The sequence below is a fragment of the Pimephales promelas genome, chromosome 25 (assembly GCF_988280905.1).
Source record: "Pimephales promelas chromosome 25, fPimPro1.hap1.1, whole genome shotgun sequence".
Lineage (NCBI taxonomy): Eukaryota > Metazoa > Chordata > Actinopteri > Cypriniformes > Leuciscidae > Pimephales > Pimephales promelas.
In genome coordinates this window covers 3,711,603-3,735,648 of record NC_142793.1, presented here as the reverse complement: position 1 = coordinate 3,735,648, position 24,046 = coordinate 3,711,603, and the positions used below count along the sequence as shown (strand labels likewise).

Genomic DNA, 24,046 nt, shown 5'->3' with positions numbered 1-24,046 from the left:
TGGAGGGTCGAGTCAGAGTCAAAACCAAGGCCCATGGAGGGTCGAGTCAGGGTCAAGACCGAGACCTGAAGAGGGTCGAGTTTGAGTCAAGACCGAGCCCCATGGAGGTTCGAGTCAGAGTCAAGACCAAGGCTCATGGAAGGTCGAGTCAGAGTCAAGACCAAGGCCCATGGAGGGTCGAGTCAGAGTCAAAACCAAGGCCCATAGAGGGTCGAGTCAGAGTCAAGACCAAGGCTCATGGAAGGTCGAGTCAGAGTCAAGACCAAGGCCCATGGAGGGTCGAGTCAGAGTCAAGACCGAGACCTGAAGAGGGTCGAGTTTGAGTCAAGACCGAGCCCCATGGAGGTTCGAGTCAGAGTCAAGACCAAGGCTCATGGAAGGTCGAGTCAGAGTCAAGACCAAGGCCCATGGAATGTCGAGTCAGAGTCAAAACCAAAGGCCCATAGAGGGTCGAGTCAGAGTCAAGACCGAGACCTGAAGAGGGTCGAGTTTGAGTCAAGACCAAGGCCCATCAGAGTCAAGACCAAGGCCCATGGAGGGTCAAGTCAGTGTCAAGACCGAGACCTGAAGAGGGTTGAGTTTGAGTCAAGACCGAGCCCCATGGAGGGTCGAGTCAGAGTCAAGACCAAGGCTCATGGAAGGTCGAGTCAGAGTCAAGACCAAGGCCCATGGAATGTCGAGTCAGAGTCAAGACCAAGGCCCATAGAGGGTCGAGTCAGAGTCAAGACCGAGACCTGAAGAGGGTCGAGTTTGAGTCAAGACCGAGCCCCATGGAGGTTCGAGTCAGAGTCAAGACCAAGGCTCATGGAAGGTCGAGTCAGAGTCAACACCAAGGCCCATGGAATGTCGAGTCAGAGTCAAAACCAAGGCCCATAGAGGGTCGAGTCAGAGTCAAGAACGAGACCTGAAGAGGGTCGAGTTTGAGTCAAGACCAAGGCCCATCAGAGTCAAGACCAAGGCCCATGGAGGGTCAAGTCAGTGTCAAGACCGAGACCTGAAGAGGGTCGAGTTTGAGTCAAGACCGAGCCCCATGGAGGGTCGAGTCAGAGTCAAGACCAAGGCCCATGGAAGGTCGAGTCAGAGTCAAGACCAAGGCTCATGGAAGGTCGAGTCAGAGTCAAGACCAAGGCCCATAGAGGGTCGAGTCAGAGTCAAGACCGAGACCTGAAGAGGGTCAAGTTTCAGTCAAGACCAAGTCCAAGTGCTTCAAAACACATGACAAGACTCAGACTCCAAACAGACTTGTGTCAAACAATACTTATAGAGCTGCAAAGGGCACTCTGGCCTGCTTATCCAGTTAGCCATGCGCACACAGGACTCTGAACATGATCTGTGTTTCAGCCATTAACCTGTTTTATATAATTTTCAGGCTTACACCACTACAAATGAAAGTGCATAATCTTCACCACAAGATTCATGCTGCTTGCATTGTCATAAATAGGACATTAAAAAACTACACATAGTTATAGTTTCTGGGCAATACTTGAATTGTTTGAGGGTAGGTTTCAAGAAATTCGGCTTGTGCAACTCCCTGACTTTAATCTCAAAAATTCAGCACATCAACTAGTGGCAATATACTGCTACTATACCACTTTTCCACTGCGACTGGTGCAGTTGCTGGAGCCAGTGCTTGCCCAGGTTTTTTTGTGAATTAAAGCAATGCTTCCAGATTGGGCACCGGCTCCAGCACCAGCCCCAGTGGAAAAGTGGATCTAGAGGGCTACCTTCCTGCAGACTTCATTTCCAAACCTGCTGCAACACACCTGCTCGACATTTTCAAGTGATCCCGAAGACCTTGATTAGCTGGTTCATGCATGTTTGATTAGAACCGAAGGCTAACTCTGCAGGACAGTAGCTCTCCAGAAGCAGGCTTGGCCACCCCTGCTCCACAGTCCACAATTGCACTTTACCTCAGATTTGGAAAATAGTAACGGTCAGAAATCTGGCCTCTTTAGACCAAATTTTGTTAAGATTCTAGGATTTGCAGAATCCAAAAAATTGGACTATGATAAGCAAAATCTGGTGATTCTGGCACGCTAACAGGGCTGAGCAGTACCACTAAGGTCACTGCTGAGGTCTTATGGCCAGGGGTCAAAGAGCGAACATAAAAGTTTCAGGAGGAATGTCCCTACCTTGCAGAGCATTCCCCAACAACGCATCCAGTTCCGGGTTAAACTCTGCCTTCTCTTTCAGCATGTGGAAGAGCAGCTGGTTTTGAGTGGCACTGTTGATCTCAGTTTGCTTGAGCCGCCCCTCCATCACCTTTATCTGAGATTCCTTCACAGCTGCCTGTAGACCCTGAAAGCATGTGGCCAGGATGAACACCAGACATGCTAATGTTTTAAAAATGAATGAATCTATTCAATATGAGAATTGAACTTCTAACATTATAGCATGTAACAAAGAGGACCAAAGCAGAGTAACAGTTTTGTGATTGGATACCTTGTTGATGGCCATGGACATGAAATGGTCCAGTAGGAATCGAGATTCAGCCAGAGTGCAGGAACCAATCACCGATGAGACATCAATAACATCACCCTCTTCCTACGCATGAAAAACAAAAACAGTTTATCATTTTGTCAATACTAGTGGTTTGATTTAGAGTAATTTGAGTAAATCAATTCGAGTTCAAAAGCAATATTCCAGTGGTTTGATTTAAAGCTTTCCTCTTTGTCGCCATCCCTGTTCGAAGTGCTCTGTTCGAACATCCTCTCACGCAATATAGCCTACTAGCCGAGACTCTTCTTTATGTGTATAGATGTGTGTGTAGAGATGTGACGTAATGACACAAAGACATGCTCGAATCTCCTGTGGAAATCCACCAGTACTACTGGAATTAAAAACATTATTACATTACCGTTTTCAATCAGAGTTTTAAAGACTGGCTGGTTATCAACAGGATACAGAAATATAGCGGCTAGCATAGCTCATGTTTTTTTGGTTGGATTCCCAACAACATTGTTTTAGCCGCTGGAGGTTGTTGGCAAAGTCATGAGCCAATGTTCACTTTGACGAGCTCTTTAACTTTCACCGCCCTCAGCTCCAGTTCTAGGCTGTCTACACTGGAAACATCAAAGTCTACTTTGTGAATTGGTAAGTTTGTCTCTCTGAACGAGTAATGAAGAAGCTGTGTGGTATTGAAGCATCCACTGAAGGCCCTGTTCGCTTTGAAGGTCTAAATGCAGTGAATTTTGAACTTCTGTAACCGACGCTAAATGTCATTTCCCCTGCAACGAAGAGACTGACAGATCTGAGTGGTCAATGTTTGGATGTGGCATACCAATAGTAGTCAATGCACAATAAACTGGGTTAAGCAGTTTAAGAACATATTTTAACAAGTAAAAAAATATTTAAATGCCAGTGAACTCATTCAGAATTGCTTCAGTGAACTGATGCATGTCATTACAGTGAATTGATTCAGATCATAGAAGGAGTGTTTCATTCGACTGTAAGTGCCCTGCAAAGAGTGGTTCACAGGATATTCCACCATCTTAAGAAAATGTACAATTCGAAAGAAGAGAACATGTTCAGTTCAAAGGGCACTGCAAACGGTATATTGGGAATAAGAGTACACCGATACATCACTTCACAGGAAGTGGAGGGAGGAATTTACACAACAGCCATTGAACATCACTCCTGTACTTCCAGAATTCTGAATTAAATAAAGGCAGTAAAGCGTACAGTAGGCTTGGGCGGTATTACGGTAATATCGTATACCGCGGGATCTAAAAATAGCAACGGTATCATTTTGAATATCGTCATACCGTCAGAAAAAAACAAAACAATGCACTTAAATAGGAGACAAGGAATCCTTGTCTCCTATATAAGTGCAATGTTTTAAATACAATTTATTTAATGGCTAAAATGCTTATATCTGGTTCTCATGACGTGACAGTGTGGTGACGAGAGAGTGGGGGAGAGAGGGCAAAGATTGCAAGTTGCGCACCGAGTGACTTGGTCTCGAAGAAGAACACGACTTCTGCAGTTTGGCAGGGATGGGCATTTCAAGCAAAAATAATATTTAAAGATTGCCTGGTATTATTCGATTATTATTTGAAAATTGTGCCCCACCACCACATGCACGCCACATGCATGTAGTCTACAGCGGGACGGACCGCTTAAATATAAGCTAGGCTTGAAAAAAAAAAAAAAAACGTATTCCTTTCATATTTTTTTAATAATATGATGTTTTTCTATGTATGTTGATTTGATGAAAAGGGAACTTCATGAGATGACTAAGATAAGATCATAAAATGTGCAATATCGGAAAACATTTGGAATGGGTCAGTCAGACATGATTATGTCCACTTATTACGTTTTGTTTTGTAGAAATCCTTTCTTTAAAACGAATTTCGTTTTGAATAAATTGCATCTTCATTTTAATTTTTTTTCATCAACGAATTGCCTGGATTAATTAATAATAAGCAAATATAGTGATCAGGACACGCGCCGGCGCGTGACTGGAGCGCGACTCATACATGAACTGAACCTCGCATATAAGAAACAAGATCTGAGAAGTGTATATATATAGTAAGCTTGAAATGTCTTCTTTAACAATCTAAAAGAAATTGGCTGCTCTCTGCTTATGTTTAGGCTAATTCATATGTAGTGTGCATTACTCTTTATTCGCGTTCACTACCGCGAAGATGCTTTTCTATTGACATAGAAAACACGTTGGGTCAGTCAGTCATGATTATGGCCACTTATTACGTTTTGTTTTGTACAAAGCCTTTCTTTAAAACGAATTTCGTTTTGAATAAATTGCATCTACATTTATTTTTATTTTTCATCAACGAATTGCCTGGATTAGGCTAATAAATAAAAAGCAAAGATAGTAATCAGGACACGCGCCGACGCGTGACTGGAGCGCGATTCATACATGAACTGAAACTCGGCATATAAGATACATGTCTTAATGATCTGAGAAGTGTATATATATATATGTAAGCTTGAAATGTCTATACTTTTAAACAAAACAATTACAAGCTAAAAGAAATGGGCTGCTCTCTGCTATAGGCTTATTCATATGAAGTGTGCATTAGGCTACTCTTTATTCGTGTTTTCATACCATGAAGATGCCAGTTTGCATCGTCAATGCAATCTTTATCTTTGCAGCAACTGACATAGAAAACACTAGTTTATTAATAAATAATTTTATCTCGGCTCGCGTCGAGAGCTCGTGGCGCGTGATCTTCAGAAATGCGCTGCCCTCTCTAGAGGAAATATCACCACTCTGCTCACATTCTCTGGTGTGAGACAATGTGTATCTCCTGTTTTCTAATAGTTGATTGACAGCTTTTAGATGCATTATTGGAACCGACACTCTCTGGTTGAACGTGTCATCATGTGTGATGCCGTCTGAGCCTTATCTCGTAATTTTTAATTAGTCACGCGGTAATACCGTATACCGCGGTAAAATAGGGAGGAGGTTTGACGGTATGAAAATTTGGATACCGCCCATGCCTAGCGTACAGTAGCTGAGGCTCCACTGCTATTCTTGAGGAGTGGTTTGTATACAGTTGTTTGTGGGTTGTTCACAGTTACAGTGATCATGATTATGTTAATAAAATATACATCTAATCTAACCAATGAGACATCAATAACATCAATTGTAATGTTGCTGTTTGAGGACAAACAGCATCAGCAAAGTTACGACACTCAAAGTTCAAAGCAAAGGGAGATATTTTCTTAACGAAATATCATTTTAAGGACTACAACAAACTAGGGCTGTATTCAACCAAAGAAATCCTTAGTCGACCAAAGTCGAGTCATGGCAACGATTAGTCGACTAAAAAAAAAAAAAAAAAACGTGATGTTTTGATTAAACATTTTTTAAACAATTGTCATTGAGCATATATAAAACAACAACGAAAAAACATCACAAATAAATAAAACTATAATAATAATACAATTCTTTGAAAATTAAGTGATTTTTTAACTGCAAAAAGTGAAGAGCTCTGTCCTAGGTCTATAGTAACAGTCACAATCGCGCACCTGACCACAATGAAAAATCCCAACAAAAGCTCTCGTTTATACAGGCTTTATATTCTTCTTTACTTTCAAAGCTATGGGTTAACTTTCGTCCTGACGATCAAGGCGTTTTAAACAACACACAAAGAACCCAAATAACTTAAAAACAATCCTAATAATAGGCTGTAGGACCGCGTATAGGTTTATTTTCGTTTTGTTGCATTATTTAGGCTATTTTCAAATGCGTCAAGTGTACAAATAAAAACGAAAACATTAAAAAAACACAATCTATTGAGTCTGAAAGGCTGCTCACGTCTTTTGCGCGCTCAAGTTCGATTTCAAATGTAGGCGCGCGACTTGCGCGCTCATAATGGAGCAACGCGATCGCCTCCCTCCACAGTCTTGTCGTCTTTGTTTTAAAATGCAGCCAGACAAAAGATTTAGATTTCCTGGACATTTTGTCGACTAAAGCCAAAACAAGCAGCGTTCTAACTGAATGAATTCAGCATCCCTTACCGAGCGCAAGCAGCAGCGCAGCCAGCCACACGTGCGGTTCCCGAGTGTATTATGTGTGTGCGCTAAATTGTGGCGCAGTTACAAAAATAGCCTCAATTAAAGCATTTTAAAGTTGGGGACAAAACATAGGCTAATTATATTTAGAATACAGTAATAAATAACTGCTTATAAAAGAATAAATATCAAGGACTAAATCATTGAAAAATTCTTTCTATTGGTAAAAAAAAAAATGCAACTGGTCGACCAATAAGAATGTCAGTCGACCAAGACGGCATCGACCAATTAGTCGACTAAACGACTAAAGTTGACAGCCCTACAACAAACAGATGGAACGGACTACACAACATTCCTCCAGGGTTAGTGACATCACCAACCCCAATATTTACATAAACCCCGCCCCCGGAACAAGATTTATAGATTATCATGACGGAATATGCTAATCAATGACTAGAAGAAATCTACACATAAGCTACATAAATTCATCAACTGTCTACATGTTGTCACTTCTTCTCACTGAATCTCTCCATCACTGTCTGAATACGGTTTCAACATCATTTTTTTTTTTTTACATTTTCCGGAAACAAGCTGTTGAAGCTCCACCCCCTGTGCCGAGAGCAGCAGCAGCTCGTTTGCATTTAAAGGGACAAACATAAAAACAGTGCGTTTTTGCTTTCCCTCAAAAAGTGACAATTGTAACATGTTTTATAAAAATATATCTGAGGGGTATTTTGAGCTAAAAGACATCAGAGACTTATTTTACATCTTGTGAAAAGGGAATTAAACCACCCTTTTAATATACACAAGGTTGCATGGGCATAACGCATTATGTCAAGAGAACTCGGGGATTCGGGAGCAGTGGGAGCTGCCTCACCTTGGCTTCCTCCATCTGCATGATGTTGGCCTGGCAGTCAGAGATGCTGTCGTTGATGTAGTCGATGTTGGCCAGCAGAGACTCCAGCTCCTCATTCAGAGACTGAACATCTTTTTCTACCTCCGGCTCTTCCGCCAGCAGTCTCTCTCTCTTCCGGTTGATCTTATCCCGCCGGCGCGTCAGCTCTTCACGTTGCTGTGGGCGGGGTTTCAAACAATGAGAAGTTTGTACAGAGCATTTGTTTTAGGAATATAACTGCAATTACTTTTCAAAAAAGTTTCATATTAAAGTTTTTTTTACTAAATATGATCAATGTATATATTTGTATCTACAGTGTTAGCATTAAAGAGTTAGTTCACCCAAAAATGAAAACTCATAACGTTTCATAACTTTTGGGTCGGCCAGTTTCGATCCCTAAAGAAGCCTGTGGAAGAGTGATCCAGCTCTCAGTTTTAATCAAAAATATCTTAATTTGTGTTTCAAAGATGAAAGAAAATGTCTTACGGGGTTGAACAACACGAGGGTGAGTAAATTAGGGCTGACTTCTAATAGTCGAGGATTCGACGATTCGATTCGGAGAGGTCTGATTCGACTATGAACGTTATAGTCGAATAGTACACGGCCAGTTCAACCTCATATAAATCAGCTTATGTGTGTCTCCCGCTCACAGACACTCTTAACAGACACACTGTCCACGGCGCTGCTCGCGCGTCACAGAATGTTCATAAAGCGCTCCCCGTTCATAGTAACCGGGTCGTCTCATTCAAAACAGCCAGCTGTTGCTGTCAGCGAGTCGACGCACATTGAATACTAATGAGTCAGGCTGCGAATGTAAGTTACGTGCCCGCCCTAGCGCGTTCACACCAATAAACGCCTCACCTCCGGCGCCACGCACTCGCTATATTCGCAGCACATCTAGTGGATGCATAACGCAAACCCAGTCAAACGTTTGACTGCGGTATCTTATGCGCCTCATAATCCGGTGCGCCCTTTATGAAAAATGTTCTAAAATAGGTCTTTCATTGAAGGTGCGCATTATAATCCGGTGCGCCTTAAAGTGCGGAAAATACGGTATACATGCGTTTTATATTTAGCCTGAAATAGACAGGCATTCATGCGTGACAAAAAATCTTTACGTTTTAGGAGGCAAAATATATTTTTTGTAATTCTGTGAATTACACTGCTCAAATCAGATGAGGAAGGGTTGGCTCTCCACAAAACATAAAATATTATTTTTCGTGTTCACAGAGGAAAAAACTATGTTACAGACGTGACAGTTCTCCGACGGACACGAGCGCTCTGAAGCAGAACATTTAAAGACTGTTTTAAAACTTTCACAGACCTCAAACAGAAAAGCACAAAGCCTTTCTTTAAAGTGAATTAAAGTGTTTTTCTTGATTTTAATTAATGTTTCATCAACCAATTGTCTGGATTTAATAAATAAGAAGGAAAAGCAGACAATTACTGATAATCAAGGCACGGAGGCACCGATGTATGAACGTCTGGAGCTCGTCTCATAAATATAGCTACCGCAACTCAGCATACAAGTATAGTCTACTCCACAGACCTGAAACATAGTCTATATCTATATTGAAAAGTCTACTTGTAAATAGAACGATTCAAAACGAAAGACAACGTAATGCTCTCTGCTTATGAAATGAACTGTGCATTTCTCTCTGGCGCATGTACTACGCGAAGATCGTCAACTTCATCTTTATTAATAAACAATTAAAAATGTCTCCTTGCTATATTTGTTCTTTGTGACAGCTTTTTATTTTCGGCAGCGCCGCTGCTACCCTTAGGCTAAAGCGTTAAGTTACAAGTTACTGTACAAGCTCACCACCGCATCAAAAACATGATTGCGTGATAAAAACATGAAAAATACTACCTAAACATAGCCTAACTGTTTAAAAAAAAAAAAAAACACAGAACGAATAGCCTAATGCGCATACGTCCATCTCTTTTGTTTGAAATGGAAAAAATATAGCTGCTAGACCCATCTAAAAAAAAAAAAAAAGGTTCGACTATCAGTCGCCTACGGCAAAATCTAACGAATCAGATTCGACTATGAAAATCCTTAGTCGAAAACAGCCCTAGAGTAAATACTGACAGAATTAACATTTCTGGGTGAACTATCCCTTTAAGGCAGATTTGACATTGTAAAGTAGGTGTTTCTCATGTTAACATGTTGATTTGTACCTTTAGAAGACGATTCATGTCAGTCTCCATGTTGGAAATTGTGACGCGCTGCATGATAATATCGGAGATCCGGCGTTCCAGACTCTGCCATTTCCCACGAGCCATTCGGGTGGAGTATATCCCAGCCGGCCTGCGATAGTAGAATCTAAAGCAAACAACTGTCAGTCACAGGCATAATAAAGTCATATGACACGTTTACATGAGGCCTGTATAATGTACCTGGTTCCGTTAGGGGCTCCTGAGCCCGAGTACGTCCGGCCCGCGGGAGGTCTGTGAGAGAAGTCCTGGTTTGACTCGAGATTGACCTTTCGTGTGACCTTTCCTGATATAGGCCGCACCTGTCTCCTCAGAGCGGTTACCTGACAGACACAGCAGAAATCAATACTGGAAACCTTTGAAAATCTGAGATTGACTAAATTAATACGCAAATAAAAATAAATAAATAAATAAATAACAGATGAATTGACAAAACAGTTGTTATCTGCAGGGCTAAATTAAAGCATTAACATTTATATGACACTTTTCCAATCACATAAAAGTAAATCTATTTAATATTCAAATGTATTACCTAAAAGTAATGAGATAATAAATATAAAACCATAAAAAAAGTGGTTAAAAAAAGTTAAAAAAGTGCATTTTAGTATATAAGTTCATCACTGTTATTTTACTATTATTTATTAGTGCTGTCAAACGATTTAAAAACATAAAAAAACAAAATTTAAATACAATTTATTCGCGATTAATCACATTAATGTCATAGTTAACTCGCGATTAATCTCATTAATGTCATATTTAACTCACGATTAATCACATTAATGTCATAGTTAACTCACGATTAATCACATTATAGTTAACTCACGATTAATCGCATTAATGTCGTAGTTAACTCATGATTAATCACATTAATGTCATAGTTAACTCACGATTAATCACATTAATGTCATAGTTAACTCGCGATTAATCACATTATTGTCGTAGTTAACTCGCGATTAATCACATTAGTGTCAGTTAGCTCGCGATTAATCACATTAGTGTCATAGTTAACTCGCGATTAATCACATTAATGTCATAGTTAACTCGCGATTAATCACTTTAATGTCATAGTTAACTCGCGATTAATCACATTAATGTCATAGTTAACTCGCGATTAATCACATTAGTGTCATAGTTAACTCGCGATTAATCACATTAATGTCATAGTTAACTCACGATTAATCGCATTAATGTCATAGTTAACTCGCGATTAATCACATTAGTGTCGTAGTTAACTCGCGATTAATCACATTAGTGTCAGTTAACTCGCGATTGATCACATTAGTGTCATAGTTAACTCGCGATTAATCACATTAATGTCATAGTTAACTCGCGATTAATCACATTAGTGTCATAGTTAACTCGCGATTAATCACATTAATGTCATAGTTAACTCGCGATTAATCACATTAATGTCATAGTTAACTCGCGATTAATCACATTAATGTCAGTTAACTCGCGATTAATCACATTAGTGTCATAGTTAACTCGCGATTAATCACATTAATGTCATAGTTAACTCGCGATTAATCACATTAATGTCATAGTTAACTCGCGATTAATCACATTAGTGTCATAGTTAACTCGCGATTAATCACATTAATGTCATAGTTAACTCACTATTAATCGCATTAATGTCATAGTTAACTCGCGATTAATCACATTAGTGTCGTAGTTAACTCGCGATTAATCACATTAGTGTCAGTTAGCTCGCGATTAATCACATTAGTGTCATAGTTAACACGCGATTAATCACATTAACGTCATAGTTAACTCGCGATTAATCACATTAGTGTCATAGTTAACTCGCGATTAATCACATTAATGTCATAGTTAACTCACGATTAATCGCGTTAATGTCATAGTTAACTCACAATTAATCACATTAATGTCATAGTTAACTCACGATTAATCACATTAATGTCGTAGTTGACTCGCGATTAATCGCATTAATGTTGTAGTTGACTCACGGTTAATCACATGAATGTCGTAGTTAACTCACGATTAATCGCATTAAATGTCAGTTAACTCGCGATTAATCGCATTAAAGGGGAAATTAAGCAATCAAGCAAGTTTACCTGATTTACAAGATGGATTTCCACTATAATCAACAATTATATAAGAAACATGGCAAATGTAACATTTAGAAGAAAACAAGAAAAAACTTTATATCTTTCGCCGCCAGGGCGCCACCATTGTGCAGTATTCTAACATGTGACGTCACAGGGTTGGTTGGCTCAGGCTCTGGGCAGTGAATACCCCGACATCAAACTGTTTACACCAGTGTTTGACCGCGAACGACTAATGTTAGGTACAGTCATTAGACAAAAAGACAACGTCTAATGTTATATGTTGACAAGCTGCACAGAAACATTGTTCGCGATGTCTGCCGTCATATTCCCGTCTCGTCAACACCATGTGAATTAACGTTACGTTGCTGCGTAGAACAGGTGGTGGTTTGGGGCGGAGAGCGGGTTTGCAACGCTACCTACCAGGTGTCAGTGTGGCTGTTGTACTGCGATGAACACCGTGTCTAGAGACAGAGTCCATCTGGTTTCAAGACGTTGATCTTGAGCATGTATTGCGTGGTCAATTCTTCATCACCGGCGCGCACGTTTACCATGCTGTGCAGGGAGGTAAGTTAGACGTATTGGACGTCTTTAGTTAGACGTCGTAGTTGACGTCTTTCTCTGAAGGATGTCAGAGCGGAGACACTTTTTCCTAATATGCAGTATGTAGCTACTAGCACTACCAGTGCGAAATCATGGACGTTTCATTTCCCCTTAAACAAATAGATGCTTACAAACAACTTACATGGTGTTGACAAGACGGGAATATGACGGCAGACATCGCGAACAATGTTTCTATGTGCAGTTTGTCAACACATAACATGAGACGTCGTCTTTTTGTCTAATGACTGTACCCAACATTAGACGTTTGCGGTCAAAACACTGGTGTTAACAGTTTGATGTCGGCGTGACGTCACATGTTAGAATACTGCATAATGGCGGCGAAAGATAAAGTTTTTATCTTTTTTTCTTTTATTTGTTTACATTTGGCATGTGTCTTATATAATTTTTGATTATAATGGAAATCCATCTTGTAAATCAAGTAAACTTGATTGACTACTTCATTTCCCCATTAAAGTTGTGTTTTACTGTCTCTTCAGAAGCTCCAAACACGTGAGCAAAAGCGCCAATCTCATTGGTCGGATATTTTTTGACACGGTGCGTCAAACAAACAAAAAAAGAACCCGACGAGTTTTTTTTTTTTAAATGGCGCTTTTATGCGTGGCGCTTTACGCGTCGGCGTGAACACTCACATTGGCGCCCTTTGTTTAGTCACGAGGCGTTAAACGTCGGCGAATAACGCGCGCGAAATTCGTCCCGGTGTGAACAGGCCTTTAGGCTCGACGCGAAGCGGAGTAACCCCTTCAGGTGTTACTTACTCTCGATACACTCGCCTCGAGTACCTTATTGCTTTTATAAAACGGTTACCACACAATAAAAACATTAAAGTAAAGAAGTTATGTATTAGTGCAACTTTAATGAAGTAAAATCACTAAAAGCCTTCCTTCCGCTAGAAAAAATAGTCCCTGACCATGAACAGCAACAGCGTGTGTAATATGCATGAAAGCTCAAATAAACACAACACAGGGACTGCAGTGTTGCGCAGTGATAAACAGAACCGATGGGTGAAGCGGTCAAAGCCGTGTGTTATCATGAATAAAGCACAGCTATTGACCAATCAGAATCAAGGATTGGAACTAACCGTATTAAACATCATTTTATTGTACGATTAGCGTCACACTTGGCTGGAAAGCGTACCTCCTCAGTTTTCCTGCGCAGAATGAGTTCCTGTTGTCTCTTCTGAGCTTCAAGCAGTTTCATCTGATGCTGTACAAGAGGAAAAAACATCACATTGAACATATTTGACTGCCAGTTTCATGCTGTGCCAGTGTTATTTTCCCATCATGCACCTCCTGTTTGCGCTGGTCCTTCTTAAGTGTGGCGATCTCTCGGTTCCTGCGGGATTCGGCCATTCGGTTCTTGTCCTGCTGCTCCTTCATCTGCTTCATCAGACGCACCTGACGACAGCGTTTCAATAGTTTAGCTGGAGGATTGAGGCTCGCCACAGTAAACATGATGAATGACGACTGTGAAACACATTTTCGGGCAGACTCATCACTAGTAGCCTAGACTTGTTGTTTAACTACTGCGCTCTGTTACCGCTCCTAGGGCAGCGAAGCAAGTGCATTCTGGGAGTTGTTGTCTTTCATCCACATAAGCCTAAAATACATTTTCTGGCTTTTCTCAGTCTAGAAAGCTCCAAATTCAAAAATAAAAATTCACATTTCTTCTACATAAATGACCCATTTTATATACACATTCATCTTTCCAGAGGTGAAGTACCCCTTTAATGAAGGATGGAGTTGACATTACATCTAGAATTGCCATCGTACTCAGCAGTAGAAAAACAAAATTGAAACAGTAATCTAAATTAAATTAAAAAATTAATGTGATTTCTTTTGGACTATGGAAATTGCTCATTATTAATATAAAAATGCCATATATTAGACACCCAGTAGGTTCAATGTCAATATTTATTTGTAGTCATCTATAAAAAGCTTTAATTTTTGCAGAAGGGTCTGTTGACCACTGGGAGGCGCTGTTTATTGTGCAATATTTTGAGTGATTCAGCAGGTCTTGTGCAGTCTCCATGGTGACACTTACTTTGGTTTTCTTCATTTCAGCCAGATCCAGCTGCAGTTTCTTCAGTTGTTTCTCGTACTGTGACTGGTTCTTCAGGAGACGAGCGTGTTCTTTCTGAGCCGCCTGTAGTTTCTGCAGCTCTTTGTTCATCACACCGAGTTTCTTCTCGTATTCTGCTTTTATCCGTTTGCTCTTGTCCTCAGAGCACGACTCCACAGAGCCTAAGACCAAGACAAAAACCAGAGCGATTACATGTTTAATACAGTAATATCCTATACTAAACCTAAACTAATATTGACAAACTATATATCATTTGAAAGCTTAGCATCTGTAGTTTTCATATATGGTGATTGATTCCCAAAATAAATTACAGAAGAGCCGTAATCCATCAAGTTGCAACGATCGTTTTTTCATACTCCAAAGGCATGTTCAGACCTTTATTTTGAAATGGTGATGAACATGAAAATCATGAAAGAATGGTAGAAACCTCAGTTTGTTTTCATAACAATAGTTTAAAAGTTAAAAGATAAAACATCCATCATTTTTTTTTTAAAGGTCTGAAAATGTTTTCAATACAACAAAAACAATTATAGATTCACCATTTGTGATGTGGCAGCAAGCTATAATGCACATGAGACCCTCTTTACCATCCATTACCAGCTGCAAATCACCGCCACTCCAAAACTAATCAAAATTATTGTACCAATAATAAACAAGAGACAATAGCCAGGAGAAAAATAATGTTGAGATCGAGAATATATTTACCCCTTAAATAATGTGTAATCATGATATGTAGAAATTGGAAAATATAAGGTGCAATCAAGGTATACTGTATGTTCAGTGAAACAAACTGAACCAAATTACCCAGGACTTTAAAAAGGTATATTCAGGTTCATGGGGAAAAGATCAGTCTACTGACAAACATCCAGCATATTCTGAACGGCAGTAACTATATAAACCAGACCAAAGTAGTCATGTACTGTAATGTCAAATTAGCTTGGGCTTACCCTGCTCAATGTGCAATATTCAACCAACACATTTTCACACCTTCAAAAGGAAGTAAACAGTGAGTAAACGATGAAAACGCCATTTACATTCATTTATAATAAAACAATCTTCCTGATTATATTTGTCTAAAGAAAATGAACAGCTAGCAGCTGAACAACTTAACATACTACATACAGTAGGCACTCTGATTCCATGTATGGGGCATTTATTATTCATATGACACACAAACACAAGTAGATAAGACCTGTTTAGTTCAAAAGATCACTCGTTATGGAAAAGCGCATAATAATAAGTGATGACACGAGCAGCACGAGCGCAGCCAGATCTGCCAAGTATGCACACTATTGCGACTCCCCACCCTGCCTTCACGTCACCCCTATCTGTACTATGAATACTTCGACCTCGTCTAATATACCCAGTGATAATAGACAAAGTCTCCACCACAATACTGTCGGCGGGTGGATTCGGCGACTCAAAACGGTGGTTGGAGGTAAAACCTGACTTTTCAAATGAGCGTGAACGTGAACTGCGTGTGCTGCTCGTTGATTCCTGACAGAGGGAGCGCCGCTCTCGTTCGCGTTCATTGTATGAAAAGTGATTCGTTCAGTTCAGCGTTCGGCGAAAATATGAACGAGTTCAGTGAACGCGTTCATGCACAAGACTGCCTTTGAAACACTTGTTCAGAGTTTTGGCTTTGATTTTCTTGCAGTCCACCAGGTTTTGAAAAAAGTATATTTTATATAAAATATGAATAATAACATTTTTACATTTTTTCATAAACTCAAACTTCTATAACTTTTTTCCTGTTTCACTTTCTTAATATATTTAACATCTAAATTTAACATGCCAAATGTCTTCTTAAAAAAAAACACCAATCTTTCATCTATATTCCAAAGAATTCTTGAATTACCACCATTTAAGTACGGATTGTGTATTTTCCGGTTTATTCAAAAAAGGGGGCGTGACACTAAAGAGTGTGAAGAACGAAAAAGAACTTCGCCGTCAGCATATCGGAGAATCACCTCAGTCTCTTGTAAGTTATGAACAATAACTTGACTACAGTTCACTTAATGGCCACCGGTGTCACTAATATCAAGGGTTTCTGAATTATACATATAGCCCCTTAAATGAAGTAGCACCTCAATGCAGTACATGAAATCCACAGGCAGGAGTCAGATCAAGATCCAAGGGGTGGAGATGGGTAGGATTAGGGATTAGGGTTGGGATTTCATAGTCTGTCAGATTTCTGTCATTAAATTAATAATTTGTCATTTTCAAGATGTTTAAAAATGGGTTTTTGACTTTCATTTATATTCTCAAATACACACACACACACACACACACGTTGTCCTTTCAATTTTGTCTGACTGACCTGAATGAACCTCATTATTATGCTTGTCTTTGTCTCTCTCAAGTGAGAATCACCTAATTATACATGACGTGGCTGGCCTGCTCACACTCATTTGCATATAGCCTTGGCAAACAAAAAAAATGTTTTTCACAATATAACCCAATTCACAGTTTTATGTGAACGATTAGGAGGATGATTTTCAGATCATTGTGAAGAAAAAAACTCTAGGCCGCAACATCCATTAGTCAAAAGTCTTGTGGACGTATATTTCGAATGTGTTTTGTGGCCTTATTTCAGAAACTTTCATTTTTAGTTTTTTTTTAAACAATATTCTCTCGTACATACATGTTGCTCACATATTATGGTAGCCCTGTTTGTGCTAAATAGAGTGTAATTTCACCTGTGCCATTAATATGTTTATAAGCAACTGAAAAAAGCACAAATGTCAGGGCATGTCAGAACATCTCTCTTGGTTCTTGGACCCCATAATAACTGAAAAGGTTTTCCAGCGTACCCATGTTCTGCAGCACACGGTCTCGCTCCACCTGTGTGTCTCTGATTTTGCACTGCAGCATCATGAGTTTCTGCTCGTACTGTTGCTTGAGTGTGTGCAGACGTCTCTGACTGTTCTCCAGCTCGTCGATCAGCTTCTGCTTGATGGCGATCTCACAGGTGATGTTGGCCAGATCTGCCTGGAAGTCCTCTGGTCAACAATAATAATGAATAGAAAAAGGTAACATAATGTTTACATACAGATCATCATTAAACAGACAATATATTTACATTTATATATGTGCTACATTACATTATTTAAAAAAAATACCAATATTATAATTGTACGTCATTACTTTAAAACAAACAGAATTTGCGTACTGAAATACTGTTTGTGTCCTAACATTTGTATAATGACGCTTTAAAGCTGCGTTTTACAGTACCCTTCTCATCCAGTTCAGAGTCAGACTCATCAGAGCTTTCCTCAGCATCCATTTCCTCTTCCTCAACTTCCTCCTCATCTTCCTCTCCATCCCCCTCCTCACGGTCACTGGCCTCCTATGGGAAACAATTTCATATTAAAGACTGAAGGATGAGCTCCGGCTGTAAAATATGTTCTGATAGTGGCCTGTCAATCATACCATCTCTGGCTCCTGATTGGTCGATTCCAACTGCTCTCTCTCGCTAATCTTCTGTTCGCCGTCAAGCGTTTCATCTTTGTTGGCACTGCAGGGGAAAATCAAAACTAGAAATTAAAAATCTATTTAGTAAAAACACATTTTTTTTTTTTTAAATATGCAGCATAGATTATCTGAAACAAAACAGAAAACAGACAATTAGGGGGGAAGGAAAGAAAACATGGTATTATGATGGAGATGATGCAACAGAAAAGTTCAACGGTTGGCTGACACTTTATTTGAAGGGGTGTGCATAAGACTGACATGACACCGTCATAAACATGACATAACACCTGTCATGAACATGAAGGAGTCTTTATGAATGTTTATGACTGTTGTCATTACGTGTCATTCGGTAAATTGACACTTTTAATGCAAAGTTGACATTAAAAGTGTCTTTGTTATGACAACTTGACATTAACAAAGAAATCATAACTATTCCAACGTGTTCCACTGTTAATGACACTGTTGTTAAAGCATTTGACAGTGTAATAATAACCAACGGGGGCTATATTATGAAAGCGGATTTCATAACTTCCTCTCTAGTTCACCCGGACTATTAAAGGGACACTATGCAGCGTTTTTAGCTTAACAGCTTCAGAGTTATTGAAATGGTTATATGACTTCTTTCGGGTTGAATGGTGGGTGTCGAGTGACCAAAGTGCTCGCCGCTGCGATCAGCGGCACGGATACAGTAGCCATGTTTCCATCGACACGTTTTTTATACGAATTAAGTGATATCGAATGAAAAATATCTTACGGAAACAGTAAAATTCGATTAAATTTCATGAATATCGACTCCAATGAAATACGTTCGGTCTCATCGGATTTTATCATGATCGATATACGGCTTATGCGATAAAAGCTGATGGAAACGTTAATTGCCGAATAAATAATGCATTGCGATTAAGTTTTAGGCCCTTTCATGGTTGCAACACGCCAGAAGACGAGTTCATTTCTGGTTTTTGTAAGTGGACAAAGTAAAAAAAAAATGCTTCAACCAAAGGGTTTCCGTGAACCACGATCTCCCAGAACTGATGGAGCGCCGTCGTTCCCACACTACAGTCGTCGGGCATTTACGTGCATCGGCATCATCATAGCAATGTTTATAGCGTCGTTGTTTTCTTAGGTTAGTTTTGCTTGTTTTTACGTGGCTTGGTTGAATTCTAATGTATAATGTGGTCTGTTATTTCTGGTTAACAGACTGCGGCGCTGCTAACCATAACACCGTTGCCATGGACGCATGCAGTTCAGAGACGGAACAGACTATTTTCTTTAGCAGAAGCAATACTCGTTTTTAAATCAATAAACTCGTTTTTAAGTCAATATTTTGTGTCAAATTATTTATTTATTTGGTTGATTTATATGTAATAAGCAGAATAATGTATAGTGAGGCGCTTCAGGCTAACGACCGCCTCGCAAATACATTATCCCATTCATATGTCGCTATCAGCTGGCACATAAGAATTATTAGGCTACAACTTGTGAAATATGGATCATTTGTTGTTAGATGGCGCGATCCGTTTTGTCTAACAAAACTTTGTTCGCAAAAGTTTGCTCGAATGTTGTTCGATTCAGTGCGAAAATGAATGGAAACACCTTAAAATGGCTCAAATCAATTCGATATAGCAATTTGATCGCAAAACAGCATGTGACGTCATTACGTACAGGTTTTTATTCGCTTTAAAGCCGTTGGATGGAAACACACTTTCACCAGCTTTATCCGAACTACAGATAATTCGATTGACAAGTGGATGGAAACATGGCTATTGTTTTGTTGTGACGCGCACTTTCTTCACACGGACACGCGCTTCAATCCGTTGCGGAGAATGAAAGACTCTCATATTTGTTACGGTGAAATCACAAAACCTAATGCACAAAAAACATGTCCCTGCTTGCAATACAACCACTAATAAACAATCGGTTTTGATGAGGAAAATAAACTATACAACTAGTGCGGATTAGAACCCAGAACCTCTGACACGCTTGGCAAAAGTTCTGCCTCTGGACCATTAAAGTTCATGGGGATAAAATTCTCACCACTAACAACATATATTAGATCTCATGGGGACACTTTACAATAAGGTTCATTAGTTAACATTAGTTAACTACATTAGTTAGCATGAACTAATGATGAACAGCGCTTATACAGCATTTATTAATCTTTGTAAACGTTAATTTAAATATTTACTAATACTTTATTAAAATCTTGTTAACATTAGTTAATGTGCTGTGAACTAACATGAACAATGAACAGCTTTATTTTTATTAATTAACATCAACGAAGATTAACAAATACTGTTACAAACGTATTGCTCATGGTTAGTTCATGTTAGTTAATACATTAACTATTGTTAACTAATGAACCTTATTGTAAAGTGTTACCGATCTCATTAAACGACGAATTAAACACAATGTACTATCGTATACTATGTAATACGTCAAGTCACGCTCTGCGTGAGTGGTATTTACGACAGTAACGTTACTCTCCACAGTGACTCTAGGGGGCACTGTTTGACAAAAACGGGATTCCTGCATAGTGTGCCTTTAAAACATCCGATTCAGAAATCTTCACGGTATGATGTCACACTGACAGCATGAGCTAATTTGCATATGCCCCGTCCACATTCACATTTCAACACTTACTCAGAATATTAACCCGCCCTGATGAACAACACTGTGAACTATTAGTGAAAACTATTAAAAAGCACTTTTGGTTATTGAAATAAAGCTAAAATATAATAAGGATGAAACGAAAACTTAATGCCTGGTTCAGATTACACGATTTTTTTTGTCCGTTACGATATTCACTGTGTCAGGAGTCAATGCGATTTTGACTCCTAAAATCTTGTTGTGTCGTGGACAAGACACGTCAGACTACACGTTGCTTCCTGAACAGTCATCGCATACCGTCTTTAACGGCGCGCATGATGGCGAAACTAGTAGCGAGTGACTTCCGGAAACGAACGTAAACAAAAAATGGATGAAGCGGTGAGTGTTGTATTGGCTGTCCTGTGTTCAGAAAAAAAGTAAAAAAAAGAAAGAAAACCCGACAATGGACACGTTCCTGGATTGCTGGAAGAGGACAATATGGGCTGTCAATCCTCCAAAGAGAACTTGAGGTAAAATATTGTGTTCTAATATATTTTTACTTTTAGTTTTAACGTTAGCACCATCGTCTCTCTTTCGTTTCGCCATTTTTGAAAGTTGTGTACGGAAAAAGCTTCTGTGCTCCTATTTAGAGCCAGACCGATATATCGGCAGACCGATATTATCGGCCGATATTAGGCATTTTCCAAACTATCGGTATCGGCAGTTATAATGGGCGATAAACGAATATTACAAAAATAAAATAAAAACGGACGAAACACGCTTGAACCATGTCATGAGTGTTGGAGTTGTATAGTTTGTCCACCAGAGGGCACTCTACACCGTTCCTGTTGGCAACACTCGTTGAGTTGGTCACGATACATACATTTGCTTGAATAACAATTAAAAGAACACCCCCATCAGTTCTCTTAACTCAAATAAGCATGACAAAATTTGTGACTATCATGTCCAGTTTCAAATAAATAAATAAAATATTGGCCGATATATCGGAATATCGGATTTTAAAACTCAAAAATATTTGTATCGGTATCGGCCTTCAAAATCCTTTATTGGTCAGGCTCTGCTCCTATTGGTCAACCTCATACATGTGACGGAACCGTCGTGGACGACAACATGCTAGTCTTTTTGGCAGACGCGATGTAGGTTGTCACCCACTCTGACACACTATACGAGATGAGTATAGTGAGTTGAGTCCCAACGGCCTTTGTCGTTTACGAATCCCCACGACACCCTACGTCAAACGGATCGTTCCAAAATCGGGCTAAAATCGTGTAATCTGAACCAGGCATAAGGGCGACTTCACACTACAGGACTGTAAGACTGAAACACTGTGGTGCTCGTTGTCATCATAGCAGCTCAAAGAGGCAGTCCCGACTCCCGACCAACAGCAAAATAATTTTTTTCTCGTATAAGTACACGTGAGAAGCTGTGATTATGAGATTTTTCCGTTTATTGCATCTGCACTGTGATTGGCTGGGTTAGTTCCACCTTGTCATTGCAGTGCAAACACTACAAGATCATGTGGCGTCAAACAGGTTTGAAAATATTGCGGCGGTTGGAGACACGCTCAGATGACGGCATGACCTGCTCATACTTGGCCGTGGTCCAGGGATTCGGTCCGAGGGTTTGGAAACATGTCTGTGACAGCAAAATCCAGGCAAAGGTCGTGTAGTGTGAGCTTCCCTTAAAGGGTTACTTTAAAAAACAATCTGTCATTAATTACTCGCCTTCATGTCGTTCCAAACCTATTAAGACTTTCGTTCATCTTCGGCACACAAATGATGATATCTTTAATAAAATCTGAGCAAGTATTGGACTCTCCATTGACAGCTATGCAACAACCATTTTTGACGCTTCAAAACGTTCATAAAGAGATCGTAAAACTAATCCATATTAGTTCGAGCAGTTTAGTCTCGATTCATTTTTTTCAAGAGACTCGATCGCTTTATATGAAGAACAGATTTGATTTATTCAAATATAAACATTGATCAGAGAACATAAACAGCAGATCAACACTAAATGAACCTCATTGGTTCTCGCAAGTCAATCGAACACGCGAATACATCATTTTCGTCAGATAACAGATACATCAGATTCGTATGGGTTTGGAACGACATTAAGCCGAGTACATAATGACAGAATTTTAACGCTGGAAATTGAAGTTCTAAAATCACTAAAACTTAAAGGTGCAGCATGTAATATTGACAGCTAGAGGTTGAATTTGGTACTGCAGTCCAAGTTCCAGATATGGGAGAATATTTTATGGTATTTTTATGCTTTAGCACAGTCAAAAAAAATTACATTTTAGCATTTTTATTTAATAAATTAAATCTTAACAGAAATATATAAAAAATATATATATATAAAAAAAGTCAAGAGCAATATGACGAAAAATAAAGTAAAAGTCAATCAAAACAGAGGGCATTTACATACAGGTGCAGCAGATATATTGCCTGTTGTAAGGTTCAGACAAGGTGGAAAATAATTTAAAAAAAAACTAAATTCTCAGTGTTTATGGTGAAAGAATGAAGAAAACCTCATGGAAATGTTGAAATGTCACCTGGACATATGCTCTTAACAGGTTTCGTGAGATTCACCCATTACTTTGAATTACTTTTTTGTTTTTTAAACCCAAATTATATGTATATGAATGAAGCATAAACATTTTCTGCACTGTTCTCCAAGACTGGAAACTACCTGCCTGAAAGACAATCAGAATTTAAAGGTTGCAAGCAGAGACGAAACACAGGGGGTTGTGGTTAATTCTAGAGGGGAAAGAGAGACACAGGGACAAACCTGTCTTCCTCCACCTCTTCCTCCTCATCCTCCTCTCTCTTGTCAACCAGCAGCTGCTGGAGTCTTCAGCGGTCAGAGGTCAGAGGTGAAGGGTTAAAGAGAAGAAACGGGGAGCATAGAGAGAGACAGATAAGGAGGGTACGGTACAGACATTAGTAAAGACGTTGTTGGTTCATTGTGGATAAGAACGTCAAGGATATCACGACTGATATAAGGTTTATTTTGTTTCCTGCCCCCCTAGTTTTAAGTTTAGTCTTCTGTAAACCTTTGAACAGCATTTATTTGAAATAGCAATATAATATATGTATACCCAGACAGCAAACTGATATTGAATCAACGTGGAAACGACGTCTCTCATGACATCGAAACAACGTTGATTTTGCTCATCGAATTAACGTTGAACCAACGTCAGATGCGGCATTCTTCAAAGCTAAATGCCCAGATAGCAAACTGACATTGAATCAACGTGGAAATATGACATCGAAACAACGTTGATCTGACATTGTTTTGCTCATCGAATTAACGTTGAACCAACGTCAGACGCGTCATTCTTTCAAAACTAACGGAAAATCAACTTGAAATCAACGCGTTGTTTCAACGTTATGAAAGCAAACCAATTTTCGATTTTCATTTAGCTTTGAAGAATGCCGCGTCTGACGTTGGTTCAACGTTAATTCGATGAGCAAAATCAACGTTGTTTCGATGTCATGAGAGACGTCGTTTCCACGTTGATTCAATGTCAGTTTGCTGTCTGGGTGAAAATCGAAAATTGGTTTGCTTTCATAACGTTGAAACAACGTTGATTTCAAGT

General features: G+C 39.4%; 1 protein-coding gene across 8 annotated transcripts in view; it reads right to left on the bottom strand.

Annotated features, from left to right (window-relative positions):
- kif21a (kinesin family member 21A) overlaps positions 1-24,046 on the bottom strand; it is a 95,106-nt gene that overhangs the window by 24,776 nt on the left and 46,284 nt on the right. For 6 of the 8 annotated variants that reach the window (XM_039656760.2, XM_089127907.1, XM_039656761.2 and 3 more), the window contains 12 exons: positions 23,236-23,298; positions 17,794-17,878; positions 17,596-17,710; positions 17,175-17,363; positions 14,323-14,522; positions 13,569-13,676; positions 13,417-13,485; positions 9,776-9,915; positions 9,557-9,701; positions 7,358-7,552; positions 2,443-2,544; positions 2,133-2,298 (listed from right to left, as the gene is read on the bottom strand). In XM_039656760.2, the coding sequence (XP_039512694.2) occupies positions 2,133-2,298; positions 2,443-2,544; positions 7,358-7,552; positions 9,557-9,701; positions 9,776-9,915; positions 13,417-13,485; positions 13,569-13,676; positions 14,323-14,522; positions 17,175-17,363; positions 17,596-17,710; positions 17,794-17,878; positions 23,236-23,298 (1,577 nt within the window). The remainder of the gene's footprint in view (positions 1-2,132; positions 2,299-2,442; positions 2,545-7,357; positions 7,553-9,556; positions 9,702-9,775; positions 9,916-13,416; positions 13,486-13,568; positions 13,677-14,322; positions 14,523-17,174; positions 17,364-17,595; positions 17,711-17,793; positions 17,879-23,235; positions 23,299-24,046) is intronic. The other 2 variants (XM_089127908.1, XM_089127909.1) reach the window with 1 other exon arrangement.